General features: G+C 43.7%; 1 protein-coding gene across 2 annotated transcripts in view; it reads right to left on the bottom strand.

Annotated features, from left to right (window-relative positions):
* The window catches only part of LOC115144911 (mesoderm induction early response protein 2-like), a 33,980-nt gene extending 12,406 nt beyond the window's left edge, over window positions 1-21,574 (bottom strand). For both annotated transcript variants that reach the window (XM_029686041.1, XM_029686042.1), the window contains exons 1-11: window positions 21,315-21,574; window positions 19,223-19,377; window positions 14,401-14,526; window positions 9,292-9,409; window positions 8,778-8,884; window positions 8,588-8,657; window positions 8,309-8,460; window positions 6,495-6,576; window positions 1,176-1,270; window positions 851-981; window positions 196-293 (exon numbers count right to left, since the gene is read on the bottom strand). In XM_029686041.1, coding sequence (XP_029541901.1) covers window positions 196-293; window positions 851-981; window positions 1,176-1,270; window positions 6,495-6,576; window positions 8,309-8,460; window positions 8,588-8,657; window positions 8,778-8,884; window positions 9,292-9,409; window positions 14,401-14,526; window positions 19,223-19,369 — 1,126 coding nt within the window. In that variant the 5' untranslated portion in view covers window positions 19,370-19,377; window positions 21,315-21,574. The remainder of the gene's footprint in view (window positions 1-195; window positions 294-850; window positions 982-1,175; window positions 1,271-6,494; window positions 6,577-8,308; window positions 8,461-8,587; window positions 8,658-8,777; window positions 8,885-9,291; window positions 9,410-14,400; window positions 14,527-19,222; window positions 19,378-21,314) is intronic.
* Between the last annotated feature and the right edge of the window lie 5,008 nt (window positions 21,575-26,582).

The raw sequence follows: 26,582 nt of genomic DNA, 5'->3' as shown, positions 1-26,582 counted from the left end.
CAGGGTCCAGGGCTGTGGTATAGGACTGGGGCTAGAGAAGGGGCTACGGGCAGGGTCCAGGGCTGTGGTATAGGACTGGTGCTAGAGAAGGGGCTTAGGGCAGGGTCCAGGGCTGTGGTATAGGACTGGGGCTAGAGAAGAGGTTAAGGGCAGGGTCCAGGGCTGGGGCTATGGGATAACCAGGGAAGGGGTTACCTTGCTTGTCCAGATCTATGATTGGTGGATGTGAGGGGAGCTGAATCTGGGAGCACCCCTCCATCTCCCCAACCTCTCCATCCTGCTCTCCATCCTCCCTGGAAAACACAAAACAGAAGGAAACGGCTTGTGAAGGAAAAACCGTTCCATCTACACCTGAACTTGTCCAAGAAGAAAACTAATTTCCATTCTCAGATTCAAACCATTTTGTTATTGTTATGAGTACTGAACACGACCCAGGACTCCCAGCATGATATCAGCTAAACATATCAAACATCTCTAGTCTGAAAACAATGACAATGGGGATGTTATATTGAGATACACTACTTCTGCTTGTCTACACCTGTTATTTATTCTGATCAAGATGATCCTATTACATTCACCGTACAGTGCGTCTACACCTGGTACTAAAATGTGTCCGCTGTGTCCAGTGTCAGGATTTCCTTTTCCTGCGCTCTATTGAAATAAGATATTATTCTGGGAATGATGCCAGGCTAAGGAGATGATCATGACAACAACTTGATGGTAGTGTCATAGTAGTGCCTGCAATTCTAAACTTTACTCAACTTGATGGTAGTATTTGCCAACTCAGCTGGCATTGAAATGGGGCTTGACTCTCAGGTTGAGACAAGGTCATATCTGCAGTGCTACTCACATGCTCCCTGACTGCAGACTGTACTTCTTGCGGCCCAGCTTAGTGGTCTGCTGGGTGAAGTACTCGTGTCGATCCGACTTCTTCCACATGTAGTAATACTCCACACACTCCCCCACCGAACGCGTGCGTACCTGACATATAAACATAGTGTGGTTTACTGTTTGCTATGGTATGAATCAGTGAGTTTTTTTGTCTGATCAATGGAGACAAGCAGGTTTGCACAGGCTATGCCAGTCTTGGCCATTACTTAAAAAAAGAGAATTTCAACTTTGTAGCAAATCAGGGTCGCCCCAAACCTGACGTTGGTAGTTTCTGTGCTGCTCACCTTATTGGCCTGAATGAGGTGGAAGTTCTTCCCATGAACTCGATAGCCATGTTCAAAGTTTCGACATTCCTCCTCGCTCCAGGCACACAGCTCCTCTGCACAGAAGACAACAGCAGTTGTCTCTGAACAGACTTAAATTAATTGTTTTGGAGTTATATTACAGGAGCTAACCACGTCAAGATGATTACTATTAATCCATTCACCCTTAGACCACCGCAGTGGGGCGGCGCACAACTGGCCCTGCGTCGTCCGGGTTTGGCCGGGGTAGGCCGTCATTGTAACTGACTTGCCTAGTTAAATAAAGATTGTTTTTTAAAAATCAAACAAACTCCTGACTGCTTGATTTCCATTATCTAGCTACACTAAATTACCAAAAGTATATGAACACCTGCTCGTCGAACATCTCATTCCAAAATCATGGGCATTAATATGGAGTTGGTCCCCCTTTGCTGCTACAACAGCCTCCACTCTTCTGGGAAGGCTTTCCACTAGATGTTGGAACATTGCTGCGGGGACTTGCTTCCATTCAGCCACAAGAGCATTAGTGAGGTTGGACACTGATGCTGGGCAATGAGGCCTGGCTTACAGTCGGCGTTCCAATTCATTACAAAGGTGTTCGATTGGGTTGAGGTCAGGGCTCTGTGAAAGCCAGTCAAGACCTTTCACACCGATCTTGACAAACCATTTCTGTATGGACCTCACTTTGTGCACAGGGGGATTGTCATGCTGAAACAGGAAAGGGCCTTCCCCAAACTGTTAACACAAAGTTGGAAGCACAGAATCGTCTAGAATGTCATTGTATGCTATAGCATTAAGAAGTCCCTTCACTGGAACTGAAGGACGCGAACCATGAAAAACAGCGCCAGACCATTATTCCTCCACCACCAAACTTTGCAATTGGCACTATGCATTGGGGCAGGTAGCGTTCTCCTGGCATTCGGATTGCCATATGGTGAGGCGTGATTCATCACTCCAGAGAACGTGTTTCTACTGCTCCAGAGTCCAACAACCTGCCCGCTTGACCCTATCCCCTCCTCTCTTCTCCAGACCATTTCCGGAGACCTTCTCCCTTACCTCACCTCGCTCATCAACTCATTCCTGACCGCTGGCTACGTCCCTTCCGTCTTCAAGAGAGCGAGAGTTGCACCCCTTCTGAAAAAACCTACACTCGATCCCTCCGATGTCAACAACTACAGACCAGTATCCCTTCTTTCTTTTCTCTCCAAAACTCTTGAACGTGCCGTCCTTGGCCAGCTCTCCCGCTATCTCTCTCAGAATGACCTTCTTGATCCAAATCAGTCAGGTTTCAAGACTAGTCATTCAACTGAGACTGCTCTTCTCTGTATCACGGAGGCGCTCCGCACTGCTAAAGCTAACTCTCTCTCCTCTGCTCTCATCCTTCTAGACCTATCGGCTGCCTTCGATACTGTGAACCATCAGATCCTCCTCTCCACCCTCTCCGAGTTGGGCATCTCCCGGCGCGGCCCACGCTTGGATTGCGTCCTACCTGACAGGTCGCTCCTACCAGGTGGCGTGGCGAGAATCTGTCTCCTCACCACGTGCTCTCACCACTGGTGTCCCCCAGGGCTCTGTTCTAGGCCCTCTCCTATTCTCGCTATACACCAAGTCACTTGGCTCTGTCATAACCTCACATGGTCTCTCCTATCATTGCTATGCAGACGACACACAATTAATCTTCTCCTTTCCCCCTTCTGACGACCAGGTGGCGAATCGCATCTCTGCATGTCTGGCAGACATATCAGTGTGGATGACGGATCATCACCTCAAGCTGAACCTCGGCAAGACGGAGCTGCTCTTCCTCCCGGGGAAGGACTGCCCGTTCCATGATCTCGCCATCACGGTTGACAACTCCATTGTGTCCTCCTCCCAGAGCGCTAAGAACCTTGGCGTGATCCTGGACAACACCCTGTCGTTCTCAAATAACATCAAGGCGGTGGCCCGTTCCTGTAGGTTCATGCTCTACAACATCCGCAGAGTACGACCCTGCCTCACACAGGAAGCGGCGCAGGTCCTAATCCAGGCACTTGTCATCTCCCGTCTGGATTACTGCAACTCGCTGTTGGCTGGGCTCCTGCCTGTGCCATTAAACCCCTACAGCTCATCCAGAACGCCGCAGCCCGTCTGGTGTTCAACCTTCCCAAGTTCTCTCACGTCACCCCGCTCCTCCGCTCTCTCCACTGGCTTCCAGTTGAAGCTCGCATCCGCTACAAGACCATGGTGCTTGCCTACGGAGCTGTGAGGGGAACGGCACCTCAGTACCTCCAGGCTCTGATCAGGCCCTACACCCAAACAAGGGCACTGCGTTCATCCACCTCTGGCCTGCTCGCCTCCCTACCACTGAGGAAGTACAGTTCCCGCTCAGCCCAGTCAAAACTGTTCGCTGCTCTGGCCCCCCAATGGTGGAACAAACTCCCTCACGACGCCAGGACAGCGGAGTCAATCACCACCTTCCGGAGACACCTGAAACCCCACCTCTTTAAGGAATACCTAGGATAGGATAAAGTAATCCTTCCCCCCTTAAAATATTTAGATGCACTATTGTAAAGTGGCAGTTCCACTGGATGTCATAAGGTGAACGCACCAATTTGTAAGTTGCTCTGGATAAGAGCGTCTGCTAAATGACTTAAATGTAAATGTAAATGGCGGCGAGCTTTACACCACTCCAGCCGACGCTTGGCATTAAGCCTAAACCCGCATTAAGCCTAAAACATAGGCAACAAATGTAATTTGGTAGATTTGTCAGCCTACACTGGAGAGGGCACAATAGGCTACATTTTAACCTACACTCTAGAGCTCTGCTACCTGACCCCCGACATTACACATTGGGTTAAGGGCCAGGTAGGGGCTGTTTTTTCATCGATAACTAGGGTATGAGCAGGGCTCACATATCACTAAATTGATCACTAACATTTTGAAGCTGAGCCATTTGCTTGTGCTCTGCTACGCAGTACAGAGACTAAGATCATAACATGGTGTCAGAAGTGCTTCAACCTCGTCAAATATAAAACAGGAGACATTATTTAACAGAAAATAATAAATGTTCCTTGAGTTGTCTGAGTTTAGAGTGACGAAAAGTAGGTAACTGCGAACTGCTCTCTCATGACTCTTCATTGATGACTGAGCCATTGCTATGGATACTCACAGACTCAAAGAGCCATGAGCAGAGCGAGCTGCGCGCAGGGAGCGTGTGACAGACAGAGAAGAGCAGCTAATGGATTTACTAACAGGCTCGGGCTTACAATGAATGCCCAAGCAGGGCTTTACTACACTTCCAGCTTGGATGTGTGCGGCAGAAATGCAGGATCAAAAACTACTTGTAGCGTTAGTCAAGATGACAGTAGGCCTAGGACGATACTAGTATCGCAATAACGAAGCAGAACTAACTCTCTGGTCCTTTGTATGTAAAATATTATGTGCTATAAATTGGAATATAAATTCATGTGATTCTGGATGACAACATGTATTTATTTATTATGTTATTTGACCAGGTACGTTGACTGAGAACACATTCTCATTTACAGAAACGACCTGGGGAATAGTTACAGGGGAGAGGAGGGGGATTAATGAGCCAATTGTAAACTGGGGATTATTAGGTGACCGTGATGGTTTGAGGGCCAGATTGGGAATTTAGCCAGGACACCGGGGTTAACACCCCTACTCTTACAATACGTGCCATGTGATCTTTAATGACCTCAGAGAGTCAGGACACCTGTTTAACATCCCATCCTACACAGGGCAGTGTCCCCATTCACTGGGAATTGGGATATTTTGTTTTTAGACCAGAGGAAATAGTGCCTCCTACTGGCCCTCCAACACCACTTCCAGCAGCATCTAGTCTCCCATCCAGGGACTGACCAAAGCAAACATAATGATGTTTGTTTCCAAAATTAGGGCTGTTTTCCTAAAGAAGTTACACCCGCTTCGTGTTTTGTTTTCTTGCCACGACACTAACGAGTATCGCGATACTTGTATCGTCCCGGCACTAGATGACAGATTCAAAAAGGTTTTCAGAGTAGGACTGCTGATATGAATACGATTACAAACCCTGGGATTTAGCTGAAATATTTGACCTAGGCAAATATATAAGTGTATTTTTAAGTTGTTGGTAACAAGGGTTCGTAGTGGGTCTATCAAATAATAGAATTTCGAAGGGAAAGCAAAGATTAAGCTTCAAAGAAACCAAAGAAGTTCCACGGTCCCACACAAAATGTTTATTTTTAATTCTCTGAAATGTAGAATACTAGCATCATTCAGAGACTAAACAGCTGTAGAGAATTAACACACAGGGGTGGTTATTGAGTTTTAGAAACGGGGTAGTTTGAGCCCTGGATGCTGATTGGCTGACAGCCGTGGTATATCAGACCGTATACCACGGGTATGACAAAACATTTATTTGTACTGCTCTAATTACGTTGGTAACCAGTTGATAATAGCAATAAGGCACCTCTGGGGTTTGTGATATATGACCAATATACCGCAGCTAAGGGCTGTATCCAGGCACTCCGCGTTGTGCCGTGCATAAGAACAGCTTTAGCCGTGGTACATTGGTTATATACCACACCCACTCAGGCCTTATTGCTTAAGAAGACTCTACAGGGATTGTGGTTGCTTCACTGTCTGTCCTCAAATGTGAAATTCCAATTGATAATTCGATGCCGGCCTCACGAGTGGCGCAGCGGTCTAAGGCACTGCATCACAGTGCTTGAGCTGTCACTACAGACCTGGGTTCGATCCCAGGCTGTCACAACCGGCCGTGACCGGGAGTCCCATTGAGAGGCGCACAATTGGCCTAGCGTCATCCGGGTTAGGGGAGGGTTTGGCCAGGAGAGGGTTTACTTGGCTCATCGCGCTCTAGTGACTCCTTGTGGCGGGCTGGGCGCCTGCAGGTCGTCAATTGAACAGTGTTTCCTCTGACACATTGGTGCAGCTGGCTTCCGGGTTAAGCGGGCGGGTGTTAAGAAACGCTGTTTGGCGGGGAATGTTATCGGAGGCCGCATGAATCGACCTTTGCCTCTCCCGAGCCCGTTGAGTGTGCGGTAATGAGACAAGGTCGTGATTGGATCGCAATTGTATATCACGAAATTGGGGAGAAAAGGGTAAAATACCAAAAATATAAAAATTTGAATAATAATTTGGTGCCGTTAATGAGTCATTGATATGAGTTAATAGACTCTTGAAAGATTAGTCTAAATGAGGACTATAAGAGATCCTAATAAAATCTAAAAGAGTTGTTGCCACGAGTAAGATGACATATAACCTACTATATATCAGTAATAAATGTGTCGTGGACGGTCTTACCGCTGAATACTTTCACATTAAAGCGCATTCGTCTCAGTGCCTCCTCTGCATTAAAGCTGCATTTCACCAGCTCATACAGAGCCTGAGAGATGGAAAGAAAGAGAAAAGAAGCAAACAGTTGTGACAAAAGTCTGTGACCTCAACCACAGTATGAACTGTGCAGAAATCACTCGACATGCAAACAAAGTTAATAGATTTACATATGACGATCCAGCCCTACTAAGTCCCACTCTGTTTCTGCTTTACCACCCAGTTTCAAGTTCATTCAGTGTTCATTCAGTGTACATATGTACAAGATACATATGGTATACACCGTCCAACTAAATGATTACTTGCAGGTTCCTCCTCGACAATGCAACAACAATAAGAAATACAGTTGAAGTCAGAAGTTTACATACACTTAGGTTGGAGTCATTAAAACTCCTTTTTCAACCACTCCACACATTTTTTGTTAACAAACTATAGTTTTGGCAAGTCGGTTAGGACATCTACTTTATGTATGAAACAATTCATTTTTCCAACAATGGTTAGCAGACAGATTACTTAATTTATAATTCACTGTATCACAATTCTAGTGGGTCAGAAGTTTACATACACTAAGTTGACTGTGCCTTTAAACAGCTTGGAAAATTCCAGAAAATTATGTCATGGCTTTAGAAGCTTCTGATAGGCTAATTGACATCATTTGAGTCTGTGTACCTGTGGATATATTTCAAAGCCTACCTTCAAACTTAGTGCCTCTTTGCTTAACATCCTGGAAAAATCAAAAGAAATCAGCCAAGACCTCAGAAAACAAATGCAGACCTCCACAAGTCTGGTTCATCCTTGGGAACAATTTCCAAACACCTGAAGGTACCACATTCATCTTTACAAACAATAATATAAGCACCATGGGACCACGCAGCCATCATACCGCTCAGGAAGGAGACGCGTTCTGTCTCCTAGAGATGAACGTACTTTGGTGTGAAAAGTGCAAATCAATCCCAGAACAGCAGCAAAAACTCTTATGAAGATGCTGGAGGAAAAAGTATCTATATCCACAGTAAAACGAGTCCTATATCGACATAACCTGAAAGGCCGCTCAGCAAGGAAGAAGCCACTGCTCCAAAACCGCATAAAAAAGCCAGACTACGATTTGCAACTGCACATGGGGACAAAGATCGTACTTTTTGGAGAAATGTCCTCTAGTCTGATGAAACAAAAATAGAACTGTTTGGCCATAATGACCATCGTTATCTTTGGAGGAAAAATTGGGAGGCTTGCAAGCCAAAAGAAAACCATCCCAACCGGGTGGGTCTTCCAAATGGACAATGACCCCAAATGGACAATGACCCCAAGCATACTTCCAAAGTTGTGGCAAGGACTACAATGTCAAGGAATTGGAGTGGCCATCCAAAAGCCCTGACCTCAATCCTATCGAAAATATGTGGGCAGAACTGAAAGTGTGTGCGAGAAAGGAGGCCTATAAACCTGACTTAGTTAAACCAGCTCTGTCAGGAGGAATGGGCCAAAATTCACCCAATTTATTGTGGGAAGCTTGAGGAAGGCTACCCAAATCGTTTGACCCAAGTTAAACAATTTAAAGGCAATACACTCAATTCGTATTTGGTAGCATGTAAACCTCTGACCCACTGGGAATGTGATGAAAGAAATAAAAGCTCAAATAAATCATTCTCTGTACTATTATTCTGACATTTCACATTCTAAAATAAAGTGGTGATCCTAACTGACCTAAGACGTAATTTTTTGTATGTAAACTTCCGACTTCAATAAGAATACGAACATAAAGTAAATGACCCAACCCACTACATTACTTGTTCATTGTCTTTGATTATGTCCCCGTTGATGAGGGTGTCTACAGCCCCGTCCTGACCTCCCCGTCTCTGGGCACTTAGCAAGAACTCCTTTACAGCCTGGCCTGGCAACATGTCTGGGGTCCACAGGAGCTGGTCCTCATTCTCATAGACTGGGAACAGGAGATGGAAAGATAGTGATAGAGACACAGGTATAAGGATGTGTGTGAGACTGAGGCAAAGTGTCAACACACTAATCCAAAATGTACACGGATTCTGAAAGGGTCAATTGGGGGTTACCTCTCTCCTGGTATGAGTACGGGCTGAGAGGAGGGATTTTGGCTTGGTACATTGAGCCCACCATGATGTCCTGGAAAAATAACAACCACAGTGTCAGTCACAAAGGCACTACAGAAAACAGGTTGTTATATTTCCCTAAATAGTAATTGTAGAATATTTGAGCTCTGTTCAGTAGGCCCCAGTGTCTCACCTTGCGTTCATCATTGGATGGAATGGAGGTGTTGTCGTCATCATCATCTGAGACATCTTCTGAGGAGCTGACGAAGGTGCCTTTGTCTCCATCTGCCATGGAATGGGCTTGCACATGGGAACATTTATTACATCAATATGTAGCATTCTCATAACACCACCAGTTAACAACTTCAAGGTACAACAAATTAGTTTTGGCATAAAGGGGCCCTCAGGCCATCAAAAAATATATCGATGTGATATGATAAAGGGATTCTCCTGAGTGGTGAGCTGGGTGGGTGGGGGTCTGTTTACGGGAAGAGGTAGCTGTGCTCCAAAAGTAGGAGTGTGTCATACCCATTATATAAAAGGTAACTGCCAAAAATAAAGGAAACACTTGAGTAAATGAGGGATACAAAGTATATTGAAAGCAGGTGCTTTCAATACAGGTGCTTTTCATTTTTGTCATTGAAAAAAATATTGCGATACTGGTATCGTCACAGCCCTAATACTCTATTTGACATTATTGGTCATACCTCTTAGGTGGCGGCGGAAGATGAGGTCAGAGGCGTGAGAGGTGACAGAGAGAGTGAGGTCATCAGTTGATGACTCCTCTTCATCCTCTCCTGAGAACAGATCTTTAGCAATCTGTTCCTGGAAGAATGGAACAGTCCATTACTGTCTCAATGGAATAGTTCACTACCTTCTCTAAGCATCACACTCAATGAAGTTAATGGAATTTATGATACATAAACGTGATTTAGTATTTTTCATGTTTTCTGAGTGTTTGTAGACTAGATAGGGCATCTAGAGCCCATCTTAACTCAATTCCTTAAGGGCCAAGTTGTAATTACTCATACAAGAATCAATAGACATCATATCAACGCCAGAACATGTATCCTATAATGCTCTTGAATGCAGAACTGCACAGCTCCTTGACAATCACAGTGTACTCTATGCTGGTTTTCCTTCTTGCCTTTTAACTAGTGATTGATTTCTGCTTGGAAAACCAGGTTGGTGCACCAATAACCAATTATACCACATCAGTCACCGGCTTCATCGACGACGTCATCCCCACCGTGACCATACGTACAATTTTCATTTTTTTTCATTTGACCTTTATTTAACCAGGCAAGTCAGTTAAGAACAAATTCTTATTTTCAATGACGGCCTGGGAACAGTGGGTTAACTGCCTGTTCAGTTACCCAATACCAAACCAGAAGCAATGGATTCCAGGAAACATCAATCAACGAACCATCAAATAGGCAAAGCGTCAATACATAACTAAGATCGAATCCTCCTACAACAGCTCTAATGCTTGTCGGATGTGGCAGGGCTAGCAAACTATCACGGATTACAAATGGAAACCCAGCCACGAACCGCCCAGTGACGCGAGCCTACCACGAGCTAAATGAACCATGCATGAGAGCACCGACTGTGTGATCACACTCTCCATAGCCGATGTGAGTAAGACCTTTAAACAGGTTAACATTCACAAGGCCGCAGAGCAATACGGATTACCAGGACGCATACTCAGAGTATGCGCTGACCAGCTGGCAAGTGTCTTCACTGACATTTTTAACCTCTCCCTAACCCAGTCCGTAATACCTACATGTTTCAAGCAAACCACCATAGTCCATGTGCCCAAAAACGCCAAGGTAACCTGCCTAAATGACTATCGCCACGTAGCACTTGCATCTGTAGCCATGAAATGCTTTGAAAGACTGGTCATGGCTCACATCAACACCAGCATCCCAGCAACTCTGGACCCACTCCAATTTGCATACAGCCACCAACAGATCCACAGACGCCGCAATCTCTATTGCATTCCAAACTGCCCTATCCCACCTGGACAAATGGAATGCCTACGTTCCAGGGTTCAACACCATAGTGCCCTCCAAGCTCCTCACTAAGCTAAGGACCCTGGGACTGAACACCTACCTTTGCAACTGGATCCTGGACTTCCCGATGGGCCACCCCAGGTGGTGAGGGTAGGCAACAACACATCTGCCATGCTGACCCTCAACACGGGGCCCCTCAGGGGTGCGTGCTTAGTACCCTCCTGTACACCCTGTTCACCCACGACTGCGTGGCCACGCACCACTCCAACACCATAATTAAGTTTGCCACTGACACAATGGTGAAAAAATCCTCATCACTATATACACACAATAGCCCATAATGACAATGCAAAAACAGGTTTTTAGACATTTTTGCAAATATATTAAAAATAAACTGAAATACCTTATTTACAGAAATATTCAGACCCTATGCTATGACACTCGAAATTGAGCTCAGGTGCATTCATCCTTGAGAAATTCAATTGATTGGACATGATTTGGAAAGGCACACACCTGTCTATCAGTGGCGGCTCTTCAGAGGAGAAAAGGGAGGACCATCCTCATCAGTGAATTTCATAAAAATAAAAATGGTAAAACATTGAAAAAGTTATCCTTTTTAAATAAAACTATACTAAATATATTCACGTCACCAAACAATTGATTAAAACACACTGTTTTGCAATGAAGGTCTACAGTAGCCTCAACAGCACTCTGTAGGGTAGCACTATGGTGTAGCCGGAGGACAGCTAGCTTCCGTCCTCCTCTTGGTACATTGACTTCAATACAAAAACTAGGAGGCACTTGGTCCTCACCCCCTTCCATAGACTTACACAGTAAATAATGACAACTTCCGGAGGACGTCCTGCAACCTATCAGAGCTCTTGCAGCAATGAACTGACATGTTGTCCACCCAATCAAAGGATCAGGGAATGAATCTAGTACTGAAAGCATTAGCTACAGCTGGCTAGCACAGCAGTGCATAACATGATGAGGTGAGTAGTTGACTCAAAGAGAGAGAAAGACAATAGTTGAACAGTTTTCAACAAATACATTTCTTAAAAAATTAAGAAGAGAGAGAGCGAGAGTGTCATTTTTCTTCAGTTTCACTTACTTAGCTAGCAAATGCAGATGGCTAGTTAGCTAGCTACTCAAACACCTGGCTCAACCAGAGGGATGCTATGTTAGCTAGCTGGCTATGACTATCCGACACAACACTGTAACTCTTCCAAGTCAAGGTAAGCTTTTGGTTTTATTAATTTATTGCCACTGGGGCCCACCGGTGTAACTGCTTACTGACTATGCACTGCAACATTACTGCATGATTAGCTAATATGGGGACAACGATGTAGATGGTTTGGCTTGGAAAGTTTTTTTTAGCCTGGTCACATACAGCTGATGTGTTGTTCATTGAAGTCCACAAACGAAGGGCAAAGGTGAGAGGAGGGGAGTGCATAGAGGCGAGAAGGAATAACAATGCTATGAACATGAACTGCGTTTATGCGTGATCAGGGGTGTATTCATTCCACCGATTCTGTTGAAAAACGTTTCTTAAAGGGAAGCAATCGAAACAGGGATAAAAAATCATTTGTTCAATTGAAACTCTCGTTTGCAACTGTTGGACTAATGATTACAACCTAGATAGCTAGATGCAGGCAAGAATGTGCAAGGCAGTATTGAAAGTCACTGTCTGTCAATGTGTCACTGTCTGTCATCTCAAATTTCTCTCTGGACCTGTGTGCATCTACGTTGTAAAATGTAATTCATAGGCTAGGTTGTAGCAAACTCATGATGGGTATAGGGAGATTTTGAGTATCATGTAGTAGCCTAAACATATCAATGTTACATTAAGCTGGGTGAAAGGTATATGAATGACAGTCATCCAACATGCTGTAATAGAAATAAGGCCATGCTCATAAAAATAAAAATCTTCCTCCCTCATCATAAATGGCACTGACCGCCACTGCTGTTTATATAAGGTCCCACTGCCATGAAGTCGAAGGAATTGTACATAGAGCTCAGAGACAGGATTGTGTCGAGGCACAGATCTGGGGAAGGCTACCAAAACATTTCTGCAGCATTGAAGGTCCCCAAGAACACAGCGGCCTCCATTATTCATAAATGGAAGATATTTGGAACCGCCAAGACTCTTCCTTGAGCTGGCCGCACAGCCAAACTGAGCAATCAGGGGAGAAGGACCTTGGTGAGGGAGGTGACCAAGAACCCGATGGTCACGCTGACAGAGCTCCAGCTCTGTGGAGATGAAAGAACCATCCAGAAGGACAACCATCTCTGCAGCACTCCACCAATCAGGCCATGATGGTAGAGCGGCCAGACGGAAGCCACTCCTCAGTAAAAGGCACATGAAAGCCCGCTTGGAGTTTTGGCAAAAATTACCTAAAGGACTCCCAGACCATGAGAAACAAGATTCTCTGGTCTGATGAAACCAAGATTTAACTTTTTGGCCTGAATGCCAATCGTCACGTCTGGAGGAAACCTGGCACCATCCCTACAGTGAATCATGGTGGTTGCAGCATCATTCTGTGGGGATGTTTTTCAGCGGGCTGGGAGACTAATCAGGATCAAGGGAAAGATGAACGGAGCAAAGCACAGACAGATCCTTGAAGAAAACCTGCTCCAGAGCGCTCAGGACCTCAGACAGGCTCGAAGGTTCACGTAACAGGACAACGACCCTAAGCAGACAGCCAAGACAAAGCAGGAGTGGCTTCAGGACAAGTCTCTGAATGTCCTTGAGTGGCCCAGCCTGATGAGTTGAGGTGAGTAGTTGACTCAAAGAGAGAGAAAGACAGACTTGAACCCGATCGAACATCTATGGAGAGACTAGAAAATAGCTGTGCAGTGAGGCACCCCATCCAACCTGACAGAACTTGAGAGGATCTGCACAGAAGAATGGGAGAAACTCCACAAATACAAGTGTGCCAAGCTTGTAGCGTCATTCCCAAGTAGCCGCAAGGCAGAAATCGCTGACAAAGGTGCTTCAACAAAGTACTGAGTAAAGGGTCTGAATACTTATATAAATGTGATATTTCAGTTTTTTTGCTTTTTTTAATTAAATTTGCAAAAAACTGTTTTTGCTCTGTCATTATGAGGTATTGTGTGTAGATTGATGAGAGGGGAAAAAAAACTATTGAATCAATTCTAGAATAAGGCTGAAACAACAAAATGTGGAAAAAGTCAAGGGGATACTGAATACTTTTTCAATGCACTGTATATGCAATGACTCTCTTGCAAAGGCTTGATGTACACTCACTGGACTCTAACCACACACCCACACATACTACACTAACACTCCAACACACACACACGGACAAAGACACAGGCATATTGACACCACACACACATGCTGCTGCTACTCTATTTATTTTCTATACATAGTCACTTTACACCTACCTACATGGACATATTACCCCAATTACCTCAACTAACCCGTACATTGACTTGGTACCGGGCCACTTGCACATATACTCGTTATTATGCTACTATTTTTCCTTTAGTTTATTTAGAAATGTTTTATACTTTAAAAAAAACTCTGCATTGTTGACTAAGGTTGTATGTAAGCTTTCGGAGCATATGACAAAGCATATGAAAAATAAAATTAGATTTGATTTACTAACATATTAATCAATTAAGTACTAGGAAGAAACAAAACAAAAACAAAAATCAGCCAGACTGGAACTGGAGGGCCTGAGTTGTTCACCCCTTCTGCAATGCTTTCCTGGCTGTGTTTACAGTTTTATCTGTGGATTACTCCAGTCTCAGGTATGTCTAGTTATACCCAGGTCTCACCTTGTCCAGTGTCATGTCAGGCAGACTGGCTGCTAGCTCGTTGGGCTCCCTATCCTGCTGCAGGAGGGGATCAGACACCTCATACCCACACAGAGACAGCAGGTCCTCCAGGGGAATCTCACTACCCTATAGAGAGAGACGGAGAGAGAGAAAGCGAGAGAGCAATTATTTTTCACGGAGGGCCACATTAGAATATATTTTTTCCATCGCGGGCCAGAATCATATTACAGGATTGTACATCATGTGTATGACTGTGTTGATAGATATATCTACTGTAAATCACGTCCAGATATGCTACTTATTTAACTTTTCTTTTACATGCACACAAATACACCACATCCATGTTCTCCTTTTGTTGGCATTTTCATTATTAAACATGCAATGAACTACACGGAGGGAAAAGTACATTGTGCATTCAGCACCACGGACAGAACTCTTGTTAACTTGTTAGGGCCGTGGTCCCGTGGTGGGAACATCAATCAGTGGAAATGTTCAAGAGCGCCACCTATAGAGGTTGATAAAACTCAAACTTTCATTAAAATGGACATACAATGTACTGAATTAAAGCTACACTCGTTGTGAATCTATCCACCAAGTCAGATTTGTAAAATGCTTTTCCGCGAAAGCATGAGAAGCTATTATCTGATAGCATGCACCCTCAAAATAGTGCAACGTCACCTAACACGACAGATTTTGCGGTAGCCGGCGCAAACCAAAACGCAGAAATAAAATATAAAACATTCATTACCTTTGACGAGCTTCTTTCTTGGCACTCCTAGATGTCCCATAAACATCATTTAGGGTCTTTTTTCGATTAAATCGGTCCATATATAGCCTAGATATCGATCTATGAATACAGTGTGAACAACGGAAAAAAATAGCTTTTTCTAACGTAACGTCATTTTTTTAAATTAAAAAAGTCGACGATAAACTTTCACAAAACACTTCGAAATACTTTTGTAATGCAACTTTAGGTATTAGTACACGTTAATAAGCGATAAAATTCATCAGGAGGCGATGTAAATTTGATAGGTGTCAGTCTTGAAAACATGTCAGGAGAAATCTCAACCAAAACATCCGGTCGGAGACCGGAGGGAATCGGTTCCCTTGTGTCGGTTTGACCAAGAATCAAAGCCGAATCAAATGACAAGACTCTAGACATCGTGTGGAAGCTGTAGGTACTGCAACCTAAGCCTCATTTATTCCGGTTCACCTTTATCAATTCCTGGAAGTGGCGCACGGATATTTATTTCCATTTTCAGTGATCAGATTTTCCTGCACTTTTCGATGAAACGCACATTCTGTTATAGTCACAGCCGTGATTTAAACAGTTTTAGAAACGTCTGAGTGTTTTCTATCCACACATACGAATCATATGCATATACTATATTCCTGGCATGAATAGCAGGGCGCTGAAATGTTGCGCGATTTTTAACAAAAAGCTGTGAAAATTCGCAAATTCCTAACAGGTTTTAACGGGTATCGCACTCTAGTGACTGGTGGGCCGGGCACATGCACGCTGACACAGTCGCCAGGTGTACAGTGTTTCCTCCGACACATTGGTGTGGCTGGCTTCTGGGTTAAGCAGGCATTATGTCAAGAAGCAGTGTGGCTTGGTTGGGTCGTGCTTTGGGGGATGCATGGCTCTCAAGTTGCAGCGATGAGACAAGACTGTAACTATCAATTGGGGAGAAAAAGGGGTAAATATATATATATAAAACAATTAGTGTTAAGTCTGATGGGCATTGACTAGAGCAGTGAAGTCATGTATAGTTTCTGATGTTGCTATATGCAGGATTGCTGAGAGGTGAGAGTCAGTAAGAGATGATCTGTGCCTTGACTTGTTATATTTCATCACTGAAAATGTCTGTTCATGAGGGTGGCGCAGTGCTAGCTGTGCCACCTGACACTCAGGCTCTGTCGCAGCTGGCCGCGACCGGGAGGTCCGTGGGGCGACGCACAATTGGCCTAGCGTCGTCCGGGTTAGGGAGGGTTTGGCCAGTAGGGATATCCTTGTCTCATCGCGCACTAGCGAATCCTGTGGCGGGCCGGGCGCAGTGCACGCAAACCAGGTCGCCAGGTGCACATTGGTGCGGCTGGCTTCCGGGTTGGATGCGCGCTGTGTTAAGAAGCAGTGCGGCTAGGTTGGGCTGTGTTTCGGAGGACGCATGGCTTTTGACCTTCGTCTCTCCCGAGCCCGTACGGGAGTCGTAACGATGAGACAAGATAGTAACTACTTACAATTGGATACCACGAAATTGTGTAGAAAAGGGGGTAACATTTTTACAAAATATTTAAAAAAAAATGTCTGTTCACATACATAGGTTGACCCAAACAGTACAAACATCTTCTGAGCAGGACTTTGGAAAGTTTTGTTCATCGAGAGATGCATAGAACCTCGAAAGTGACATTGTTTTGAATAGTTCTGCAATCTCTGCATCAGACTGAAGATCGATAAGCTCAAGTTGCAGGTCAGTGGGAGCATTATCCACATTAAAGGTGGAAGGAGAGGAAACCAACAGCATGTCATTTTCCAATGTTCTGATCCTCAAAATGACGAGAATTCTCACCGTTCAAAGCACGCCACAGCGATGTATACTTCTCCTGCTGGGCATCTGATAGGGAACAGACTAGTAGTGTCGGAAGGTGGGTGAGATTGTTGGCTTCTACTTGGCGGGTCAGGAGGAGTAATTTTCCCTTGAAGGCTTTTTACAAGGCTGTACATCTGATGTGCAAAAAGGCCCTTCCCTTGTAGTTTGGAATTCAGCTAATTCATGAGGGCCATGATGTCCACGGTGAAGGCAAAATCAGCCAACCATTCTTTATCTTGCAGTTGAGGGAAATCCACATTTACCTTGTCTTTCAACTGTTGTTCCATATTCTCTGCAATGTCCACAACACGCACTGTCACTGTCTTAACACGAAAACATTTTAAACAGCTCTTTCTCGTCGGGGCAAAGTATTGCTACAGTCAATTAAACATTATTTAATGAATTCGCCCTCAGTGAATGGCTTGCTATGTTTAGACATTTTGTGGGCCTATTTTTAAAAAACAATATATTTCACCTTATTTTAACCAGGTAAGCCAGTTGAGAACAAGTTCTCATTTACAACTGCGACCTGGCCAAGATAAAGCAAAGCAGTGTGACAAAAACAACATAGAGTTACACATGGGATAAACAATAGTACAATCAATAACACAATAGAAAAAATATATATACAGTGTGTGCAAATGGGGTAAGAATAGGGAGGTAAGGCAATAAATAGGCCTTAGTGGCGAAGTAATTACAATTTAGCAATTAAACACTGGAATGATAGATGTGCAGAAGATGAATGTACAAGTAGAGATACTGGGGTGCAAAGGAGAAAAAAAATAACAATATGGGGATGAGGTAGTTGGATGGACTATTTACAGATGGGCTATGTACAGGTGCAATGATCTGTGAGCTGCTCTGACATCTGATGCTTAAAGTTAGTGAGGGAGATATAAGTCTCCAGCTTCAGTGATTTTTGCAATTCGTTCCAGTCATTGGCAGCAGAGAACTGTACGGAAAGGCTGCCAAAGGAGGAATTGGCTTTGGGGGTGACCAGTGAAATATACCTGCTGGAGCGCTTGCTATGGGTGGGTGCTGCTATGGTGACCAGTGAGCTGAGATAAGGCGGGGCTTAACTTAGCAAAGACTTATAGATGACCTGGAGCCAGTGGGTTTGAATATGAAGCAAGGGCCAGCCAACGAGAGCATACAGGTCGCAGTGGTGGGTAGTATATGGGGCTTTGGTGACAAAACAGATGGCACTGTGATAGAATGCATCCAATTTGCTGAGTAGTGTTGGAGGCTATTTTGAAAATGACATCGCCGAAGTCAAGGATCGGTAGGATAGTCAGTTTTACGAGGGTATGTTTGGCAGCATGAGTGAAGGATGCTTTGTTACGAAATAGGAAGACAATTCTAGATTTAATTTTGGATTGGAGATGCTTAATGTGAGTCTGGAAGGAGAGTTTACAGTCTAACCAGACACCTAGGTATTTGTATACAGTACAAAGATAGCGCTCGCAATTCCGTCGTATGCTGAATGCAGTTTTGTGAAAAGTCCTTGCTTGCTTTTGCAACTGTGAAAGCAACTCTTTCGATACACTTGCCCTCTGCTCAGAAGACATATTCCTATATTTCTCTACATGCTTTGTCTGGAAGTGTCGGGAGAAGTTGTGGTCTTTCAAGACAGCGATGCTCTTTGCACACTAAGCACACCGCTTTCCCTGATACCTCAATAAATACATATTTAGATGTCCACTCTTGCTGGAACACCCTACATTCATTGTTTACGTTCCTTTTTTTTAATCTTTGAAAAAAAATGTTTGCTCAATTTCTAGCTAGCTACTATTTGTAACTGTGACGTGTGTCAGCCTGTCAGTCACTGTCTGTCCTTGTGCAGTTGTTATTTATACGTGCCTTCAAAATAAATGTCCCACAAGTGGTGTGAGTTAAATAATGACACAAACGCGGGTATTCATTGGGCTTTTAATTTGAATAACAAATATATTTTTAAAAACGTTACTATAGCAAATTCTTCATGTGATCTGAGCATGATTCCCGCAGGCTGTATTGACTCAGGTCGCGGGCTGCATACAGCCCCCAGGCCAGCCTTTGCCCTGCATTAATTCATCACATTATGGAATAATTGACAATATTATTCACTCCTGGTCTAGAGGGATGCAGTGAGGTCAGGCTTTTGTCCCAGCCCAGCACTAAAGTTGTGGTTGCCTACTGCTGCCTCTAATGGGTCAACACACCACACCAGATGCCAGAGGAGCTGTACTCACATTTTGGGGACGTGCTGCCATCTTCATTGGGCGGCCCTGTGACTGCGAGGCCCCCAGGCTGTTCTGCAGCTCCACTAGGGCCCTGGACTCCTCATAGCCCTGCCTCAGGATCCCCACTAGGCTGCGTCTGTGATCTCCAGAGCCCATCGAACTAGCTAAAACACACACACACAAAGGGTTACCATCGTGGAGGACCAGTTGGTGCTTGATCCCTGTTCATTCCATTATATACTGAACAACAATATACACGCAACATGCAACAATTTCAAAGATTTGAATTAGTTACAGTAAATATAAGGAAATCAGTCATTTGAAATAAATAAATAATGCCCTAATCTATGGATTTCACATGACTGGGCAGGGGCGCATCCATGGGTGGGCCTTGGAGAGGTTAGGCCCACCCACTTGGGAGCCAGGTCGACCCACTCGGGAGCCAGGCCCAGCTAATAAGGACGAGTTTTTCCCTACAAAAGGGCTTTATTATAGACAGAAATTCTCCTCAGCACTCCCACCCCTCCCCCTTGGACGATCCCGCAGGTGAAGAAGCAAGATGTGGAGGTCCTGGGCTGGTGTGGTTAAACGTGGTCTGCGGTTGTGAGGCTGGTTGAACGTACTATCAAATTCTCTAAAACGACATTGGAGGCGGCTTATGGTTGAGAAATACATTAAATTCTCTGGCAAAAGCTCTGTTGGAAATTCCTGCAGTCAGCATGCCAATTGCACACTCCCTCAAGAATTGAGACATCTGTGACATTGTGTTGTGTGACAAAACGGTGTAATGATCATGCTGTTTAATCAGCTTCTTGATATACCACACCTGTCAGGTGGATGGATTATCTTGACTAAGGATAAAATGCTCACTAACGGTGATGTAAACAAATTTGTGCACAAACAGTCAAGTGTCAACTCAACATGGCTTTTATTTAGTCAGGATCATTATGCGATTATAATAAAACATTATAAGGCCTGTCATACATGCTAATGACAAGCCCTACAATGCATTATAGCAGTATAACTAAGCGATAAGGCCCGAGGGGGTGTGGCATATGGCCAATATACCACAGCTAAGGGCTGTTCATATGCACGAGTGCCTGGATACAGCCCTTAGCCGTGGTATATAGGCCATATATCACAAAACCCTGAGGTGCCTTATTGCTGTTATAAAATGGTTACCAACGTTATTAGAACAGTAAAAATAAATGTTTTGTCATACCCATGGTATACGTATATCTGATATACAATGGCTCTCAGGCAATACATTATAGGCTTACCTGCTGTTGTGTAAAGTGTTACAAGTCTTTTTGACTTGTTCTGTAATTCAAAGTCGCCTTACGACCACTCGTGAATTAAAGAATGGTTGAAGTTAATACAACAGTGGACACTAATGGTATTAGAAAAACTGAATTAGACTTTTTGTCAAAATAGAAAATCCATTAAAATAGAGTTGACCTATGAACCAACAGTCAAGAGTTAGTTTTCAAATACAGCTGTGGTCTACTTAAAACTCTTTTGGGCAAAAACTCTCACAAACAATACATTAGTGACAGGTACGTTTATGGCCATTTTAACTTTGAAAAGCTTGGTCCACTCCACTTCAGGACGCAATGACCAGGGCGCTTTCCTGTAACTTGGTGCTGAACGTTCCTTCCTCTGACTCACAAATGGCACGCGAGAGAAGGAAATAGTTCTGGCTATTGCGTTTCCACCCGAAAACACACCGACAGGGTATCTGAAATAATTCGGACTTCTCTCAAAGTTTGCAGTCAAAATACATTACTAACGGAGCACACCTGGACCATTTCTTCAGCACCACTGTCGAGGTGGTCTCGGATTGTGTTCTATAGCGCACTATCCGGCAAATTGGGAATGGCTCTTTAATGCGAAGAACGCGGAGAGGCGAGCCTGGGACAAAATGCCCCCATTTTACTTCCTTAATTATCAACACATATTACATTCACAACCTTCTGTAACCCGTTGATACGATTGTAAACATCGATAGCTACCGTCTTGGACGACAGAGGCTCTCAAACTCAGAGCTGTTCCAGTATCATTTAGTCCTCACATTCCTACCCAAGTCCTTTTGCTTACTTACCTCCGCCATTCCGTTTCTGCGCAGGCTGAGGAATGCCCGGATGTTGTAGCGCTATGGCTCTATTCTACAGTATGTACAGCCTACAGACCTAGTTTACTGCCGCAACGTTTCAACAATGATGACAGTAAACTACATGAAAAATTCTGAAATGAGAGAGTACGCCGTGTACTATTCACGTCTGGTATTGGTACAGGCTTTCATAAACTTGCCATCCCTCTAGCTCTTTGTGAAAATAACTAACAAAGGACAATGATTGAAGTTCAGATGTTTGTAAAGTTGCCCTTTGAACTTAATATCACATGTTTGTTCACCTATGACCCTGAATAGTCATTGTAGCCAATCTGATTGTCATGGTCTAGGGGAGAGTGGGGTAAATTTAGCTGTTTAAAAAAAATAACATTCAGCATTACTATGTCAAGGGAAATATAGTATTGTTTCTAACAAATCTATCTACATATTTCAGGATGTTGTGTATCCCTGGAAATAATCAGAATTCATGGAATCATAACAGTTTTGAAAACATACAGTACAAGTCAAAAGTTTGGACCCCTACTCATTCAAGGGTTTTTCTTTATTTGTACTATTTTCTACATTGTAGAATAATAGTGAAGACATCACAACTATGAAATAACACACATGGAATCATGTAGTAACCAAAAAAGTGTTAAACAAATCAAAATATATTTTATATTTGATATTCTTCAAATAGCCACCCTTTGCCTGATGACAGCTTTGCACACTCTTGACATTCTCTCAACCAACTTCATGAGGTAGTCACCTGGAATGCATTTCAATTAACAGGTGTGGCTTGGTAAAAGTTCATTTGTGGAATTTCTTTCCTTCTTAATGGGTTTGAGCCAATCACTTGTGTTGTGACAAGGTAAGGGTAGTATACAGAAGATAGCCCTATTTGGTAAAACACCATGTCCATAATATGGCAAGAACAGCTCAAATAAGCAAAGAGAAACGACAGTCCTTCATTACTTTAAGACATGAAGGTCAGTCAATACGGAACATTTCAAGAACTTTTCTTGAAAGTTTCTTCAAGTGCAGTCACAAAAACCATCAAGCGCTATGATGAAACTGGCTCTCATGAGGACCGCCACAGGATAGGAAGACCCAGAGTTACCTTTGCTGCAGATGATAAGTTCATTAGAGTTACAGCCTCAGAAATTGCAGCCCAAGTAAATGCTTCACAGAGTTCAGGTAACAGACACATCTCAACATCAACTGTTCAGAGGAGACTGCGTGAATCAGGCCTTCATGGTCGAATTGGAAGAAACCACTACCAAAGGACACCAATAATAATAAGAGACTTGCTTGGGCCAAGAAACACGAGCAATGGACATTAGACCCGTGGAAATCTGTCCTTTGGTCTGATTTGAGATGTTTGGTTCCAACCCGCTGTGTGAGACGCGGAGTAGGTGAACGGATGATCTCCACATGTGTGGTTCCCACTGTGAAGCATGGAGGAGGAGGTGTGGGGGTGCTTTGCTGCTGACATTGTCTGTGATTTATTTAGAATTCAAGGCACACTTAACCAGCATGGCTGCCACAGCATTCTGCAGCGATACGCCATCCCATCTGGTTTGGGCTTAGTGGGACTATCATTTGTTTTTCAACAGGACAATGACCCAACATACACCTCCAGGCTGTGTAAGGGCTATCTGACCAAGGAGAGTGATGGAGTGCTGCATCAGATGACCTGGCCTCCACAATCACCCGACCTCAACCCAATTGAGATGGTATGGGATGAGTTGTACATTTGTGCATTTTTATTAGGTTCCACATTAGCTAACACCATAGCGTTAGCTAATCTTCCTGGGGTCCAACACCAATGAATAAGACATTACAAACAATTACAAATTAAGACTTTACAAAAATGTAACAAATAAACAATACAGACAATTAAAATACCTGACAGGAAACACATTAAACATTCAGTTGATGCTTTCTATATAAAACTGTCAATTTAAGGTGATTTGTCCTTGGCTTGGGCTGTCTTAGATGCCCTGATCATATTGATCATATTCATATTCATACGGATAGAGCAATGAAGAGCTAATCAATCTGGCAGCCCTGTTTTGAGCCATTTTGACATTTTTTGTTATATCATTCTTTGCTGCAGAAGACCTTATAACTGGACAGTGCTCTAAGTGTGATAGGACCAGGGATTGAATCACCTGATTCAGAGTACTAGATATCACATACTCTGAACATTTTCTTGTAAAAGCAATTCCCTTACCCATCTTAATAACAATGTTATCTATGTGTCCTGACCATGATAAAGCTGCGTCCAACAAGACACCTAATACTTTAGTTTTTTTCACTTGCTCTACATGCGTTCTATTCATCGCAAATTCAATTGGGGATCATCAGCAAGCATATACAGTGGGGCAAAAAAAGTATTTAGTCAGCCACCAATTTTGCAGGTTCTCCCACTTAAAAAGATGAGAGAGGCCTGTAATGTTCATCATAGGTACACTTCAACTATGACAGACAAAATGAGAAAAAAAATCCAGAAAATCACATTGTAGGATTTTTTATGCATTTATTTGCAAATTATGGTGGAAAATAAGTATTTGGTCAATAACAAAAGTTTATCTCAAAACTTTGTTATATACCCTTTGTTGGCAATGACAGAGGTCAAACGTTTTCTGTAAGTCTTCCCATGGTTTTCACACACTGTTGCTGGTATTTTGGCCCATTCCTCCACGCAGATCTCCTCTAGAGCAGTGCTGTTTTGGGGCTGTTGCTGGGCAACACGGACTTTCAACTCCCTCCAAAGATTTTCTATGGGGTTGAGATCTGGAGACTGGCTAGGCCACTCCAGGACCTTGAAATGCTTCTTACGAAGCCACTCCTTCGTTGCCCGGGCGGTGTGTTTGGGATCATTGTCATGCTGAAAGACCCAGCCACGTTTCATCTTCAATGTCCTTGCTAATGGAAGGAGGTTTTCACTCAAAATCTCACCAAACATGGCCCCATTCATTCTTTCCTTTACACGGATCAGTCAATCCTGGTCCCTTTGCAGAAAAACAGCCCCAAAGCGTGATGTTTCCAACCCCATGCTTCACAGTAGGTATAGTGTTCTTTGGATGCAACTCAGCATTCTTTGTCCTCCAAACACGACGAGTTGAGTTTTTACCAAAAAGTTATATTTTGGTTTCATCTGACCATATGACATTCTCCCAATCTTCTTCTGGATCATCCAAATGCTCTCTAGCAAACTTCAGACGGGCCTGGACATGTACTGGCTTAAGCAGGGGGACACGTCTGGCACTGCAGGATTTGAGTCCCTGGCGGCGTAGTGTGTTACTGATGGTAGGCTTTGTTACTTTGGTCCCAGCTCTCTGCAGGTCATTCACTAGGTCCCCCCATGTGGTTCTGGGATTTTTGCTCACTGTTCTTGTGATCATTTTGACCCCACGGGGTGAGATCTTGCGTGGAGCCCCAGATCGAGGGAGATTATCAGTGGTCTTGTATGTCTTCCATTTCCTAATAATTGCTCCCACAATTGATTTCTTCAAACCAAGCTGCTTACCTATTGCAGATTCAGTCTTCCCAGCCTGGTGCAGGTCTACAATTTTGTTTCTGGTGTCCTTTGACAGCTCTTTGGTCTTGGCCATAGTGGAGTTTGGAGTGTGACTGTTTGAGGTTGTGGACAGGTGTCTTTTATACTGGTAACAAGTTCAAACAGGTGCCATTAATACAGGTAACGAGTGGAGGACAGAGGAGCCTCTTAAAGAAGAAGTGACATTTCATACTTCTAACCATTGCACATTCTTAATCTCATCCACAAATAAGTCCTGATTGAACCCTCTGTAGGACGTTCGATAGATTACCTTAGTGGCAGCCTTTGCTATTTTAGTTTTCCTAGTGAGTGCAACCAAGTTATGATCACTACAGCCTCGTGCCACTGATACAGCATTAGAACAATGTTCAGGCATGTTAGTAAAAATGTGATCGATACAAGTTGATGATGTGATACCGGACCTATTAGTGAACGTTCTGGTTGGTATAATGTCATAACTTGGGTCAGGTTACATACGTACATTGGCAACAGAAATACATTTCTTTCTGATTGGATATTGGTGTTAAAAAAAATCTATATTTATATCTCCCCAAAAATATATTTCCCAATTTTCATTAGATACCTTATCCAACATTTCGCAAATTACATCAAGATATTTTACATCAGCACTAGGTGGCCTATAGCAGCAACCAACTAGTATAGGTTTCAAATGTGGTCAATGCACCTGTGCCCATAGTGCCTCTAATCCATTCAACATTAAGTCCTTACGTTGTTTTGCTGGAAAATGACTCTGGATGTAAGAGTCCAAGTGAGTCTCTGATATTGCCAATATATGAATATTGTTTGACTGCACTAGACAGTATATTTCAGGAAATGTGTTCCTTAAACTGCATATATTCAAGTGAGCAATTTGGTAGATTTACAGTATTTATATGTCCAAACATGAATCAGCAGTTGGAATCTGAGAGCGAAATACTCAGTCAGTGTGTGTGTGTGTGTGTGTGTGTGTGTGTGTGTGTGTGTGTGTGTGTGAACAATATACAATTTGTGACTGATAGCGCCTATGTTTTAGATTTTAGATTCTTCAAAGTAGCCACCCTTTGCCTTGATGACAGCTTTGCACACACTCTCCCAACCAGCTTGACTTGGAATACTTTTCCAACAGTCTTGAAGCAGTTCCCACATATGCTGAGCACTTGTTGGCTGTTTTTCCTTCCGTCTGCGGTCCAACTAATCCCAAACCATCTCAATTGGGTTTAGGTCGTGTAATTGTGGAGGCCAGGTCATCTCTCCTGGTCAAATAGCCCTTACACAGCCTGGAGGTGAGTTTGGGTCATTGTCCAGTTGAAAAACAAATGATAGTCCCACTAAGCGCAAACTGGATGGGATGGCGTATCACTGCAGGATGCTGTGGTAGTCATGCTGGTTAAGTGTGCCTTGAATTGCAAATAAATCACTGACTGTGACACCAGCAAAGCACCCCCACATTATCCCACCTCCTCCTCCATGCTTCACGGTGGAAACCACACATGCGGAGATCATCCGTTCACCTACTCTGCTTCTCACAAAGGCACAGCGGTTGGAACCAAACATCTCAAAAGGACAGATTTACACTGGTTTAATGTCCATTGCTTGTGTTTTTTTGGCCCAAGCAAGTCTCTTCTTATTATTGGTGTCATTTAGTAGTGGTTTCTTTGCAACAATTCGACCATGAAAGCCGGATTCACACAGTC

The sequence above is a fragment of the Oncorhynchus nerka genome, linkage group LG17 (genome assembly GCF_034236695.1).
Source record: "Oncorhynchus nerka isolate Pitt River linkage group LG17, Oner_Uvic_2.0, whole genome shotgun sequence".
In the NCBI taxonomy this organism is placed as follows: domain Eukaryota; kingdom Metazoa; phylum Chordata; class Actinopteri; order Salmoniformes; family Salmonidae; genus Oncorhynchus; species Oncorhynchus nerka.
This window is presented reverse-complemented; position numbering and strand designations above follow the sequence as displayed.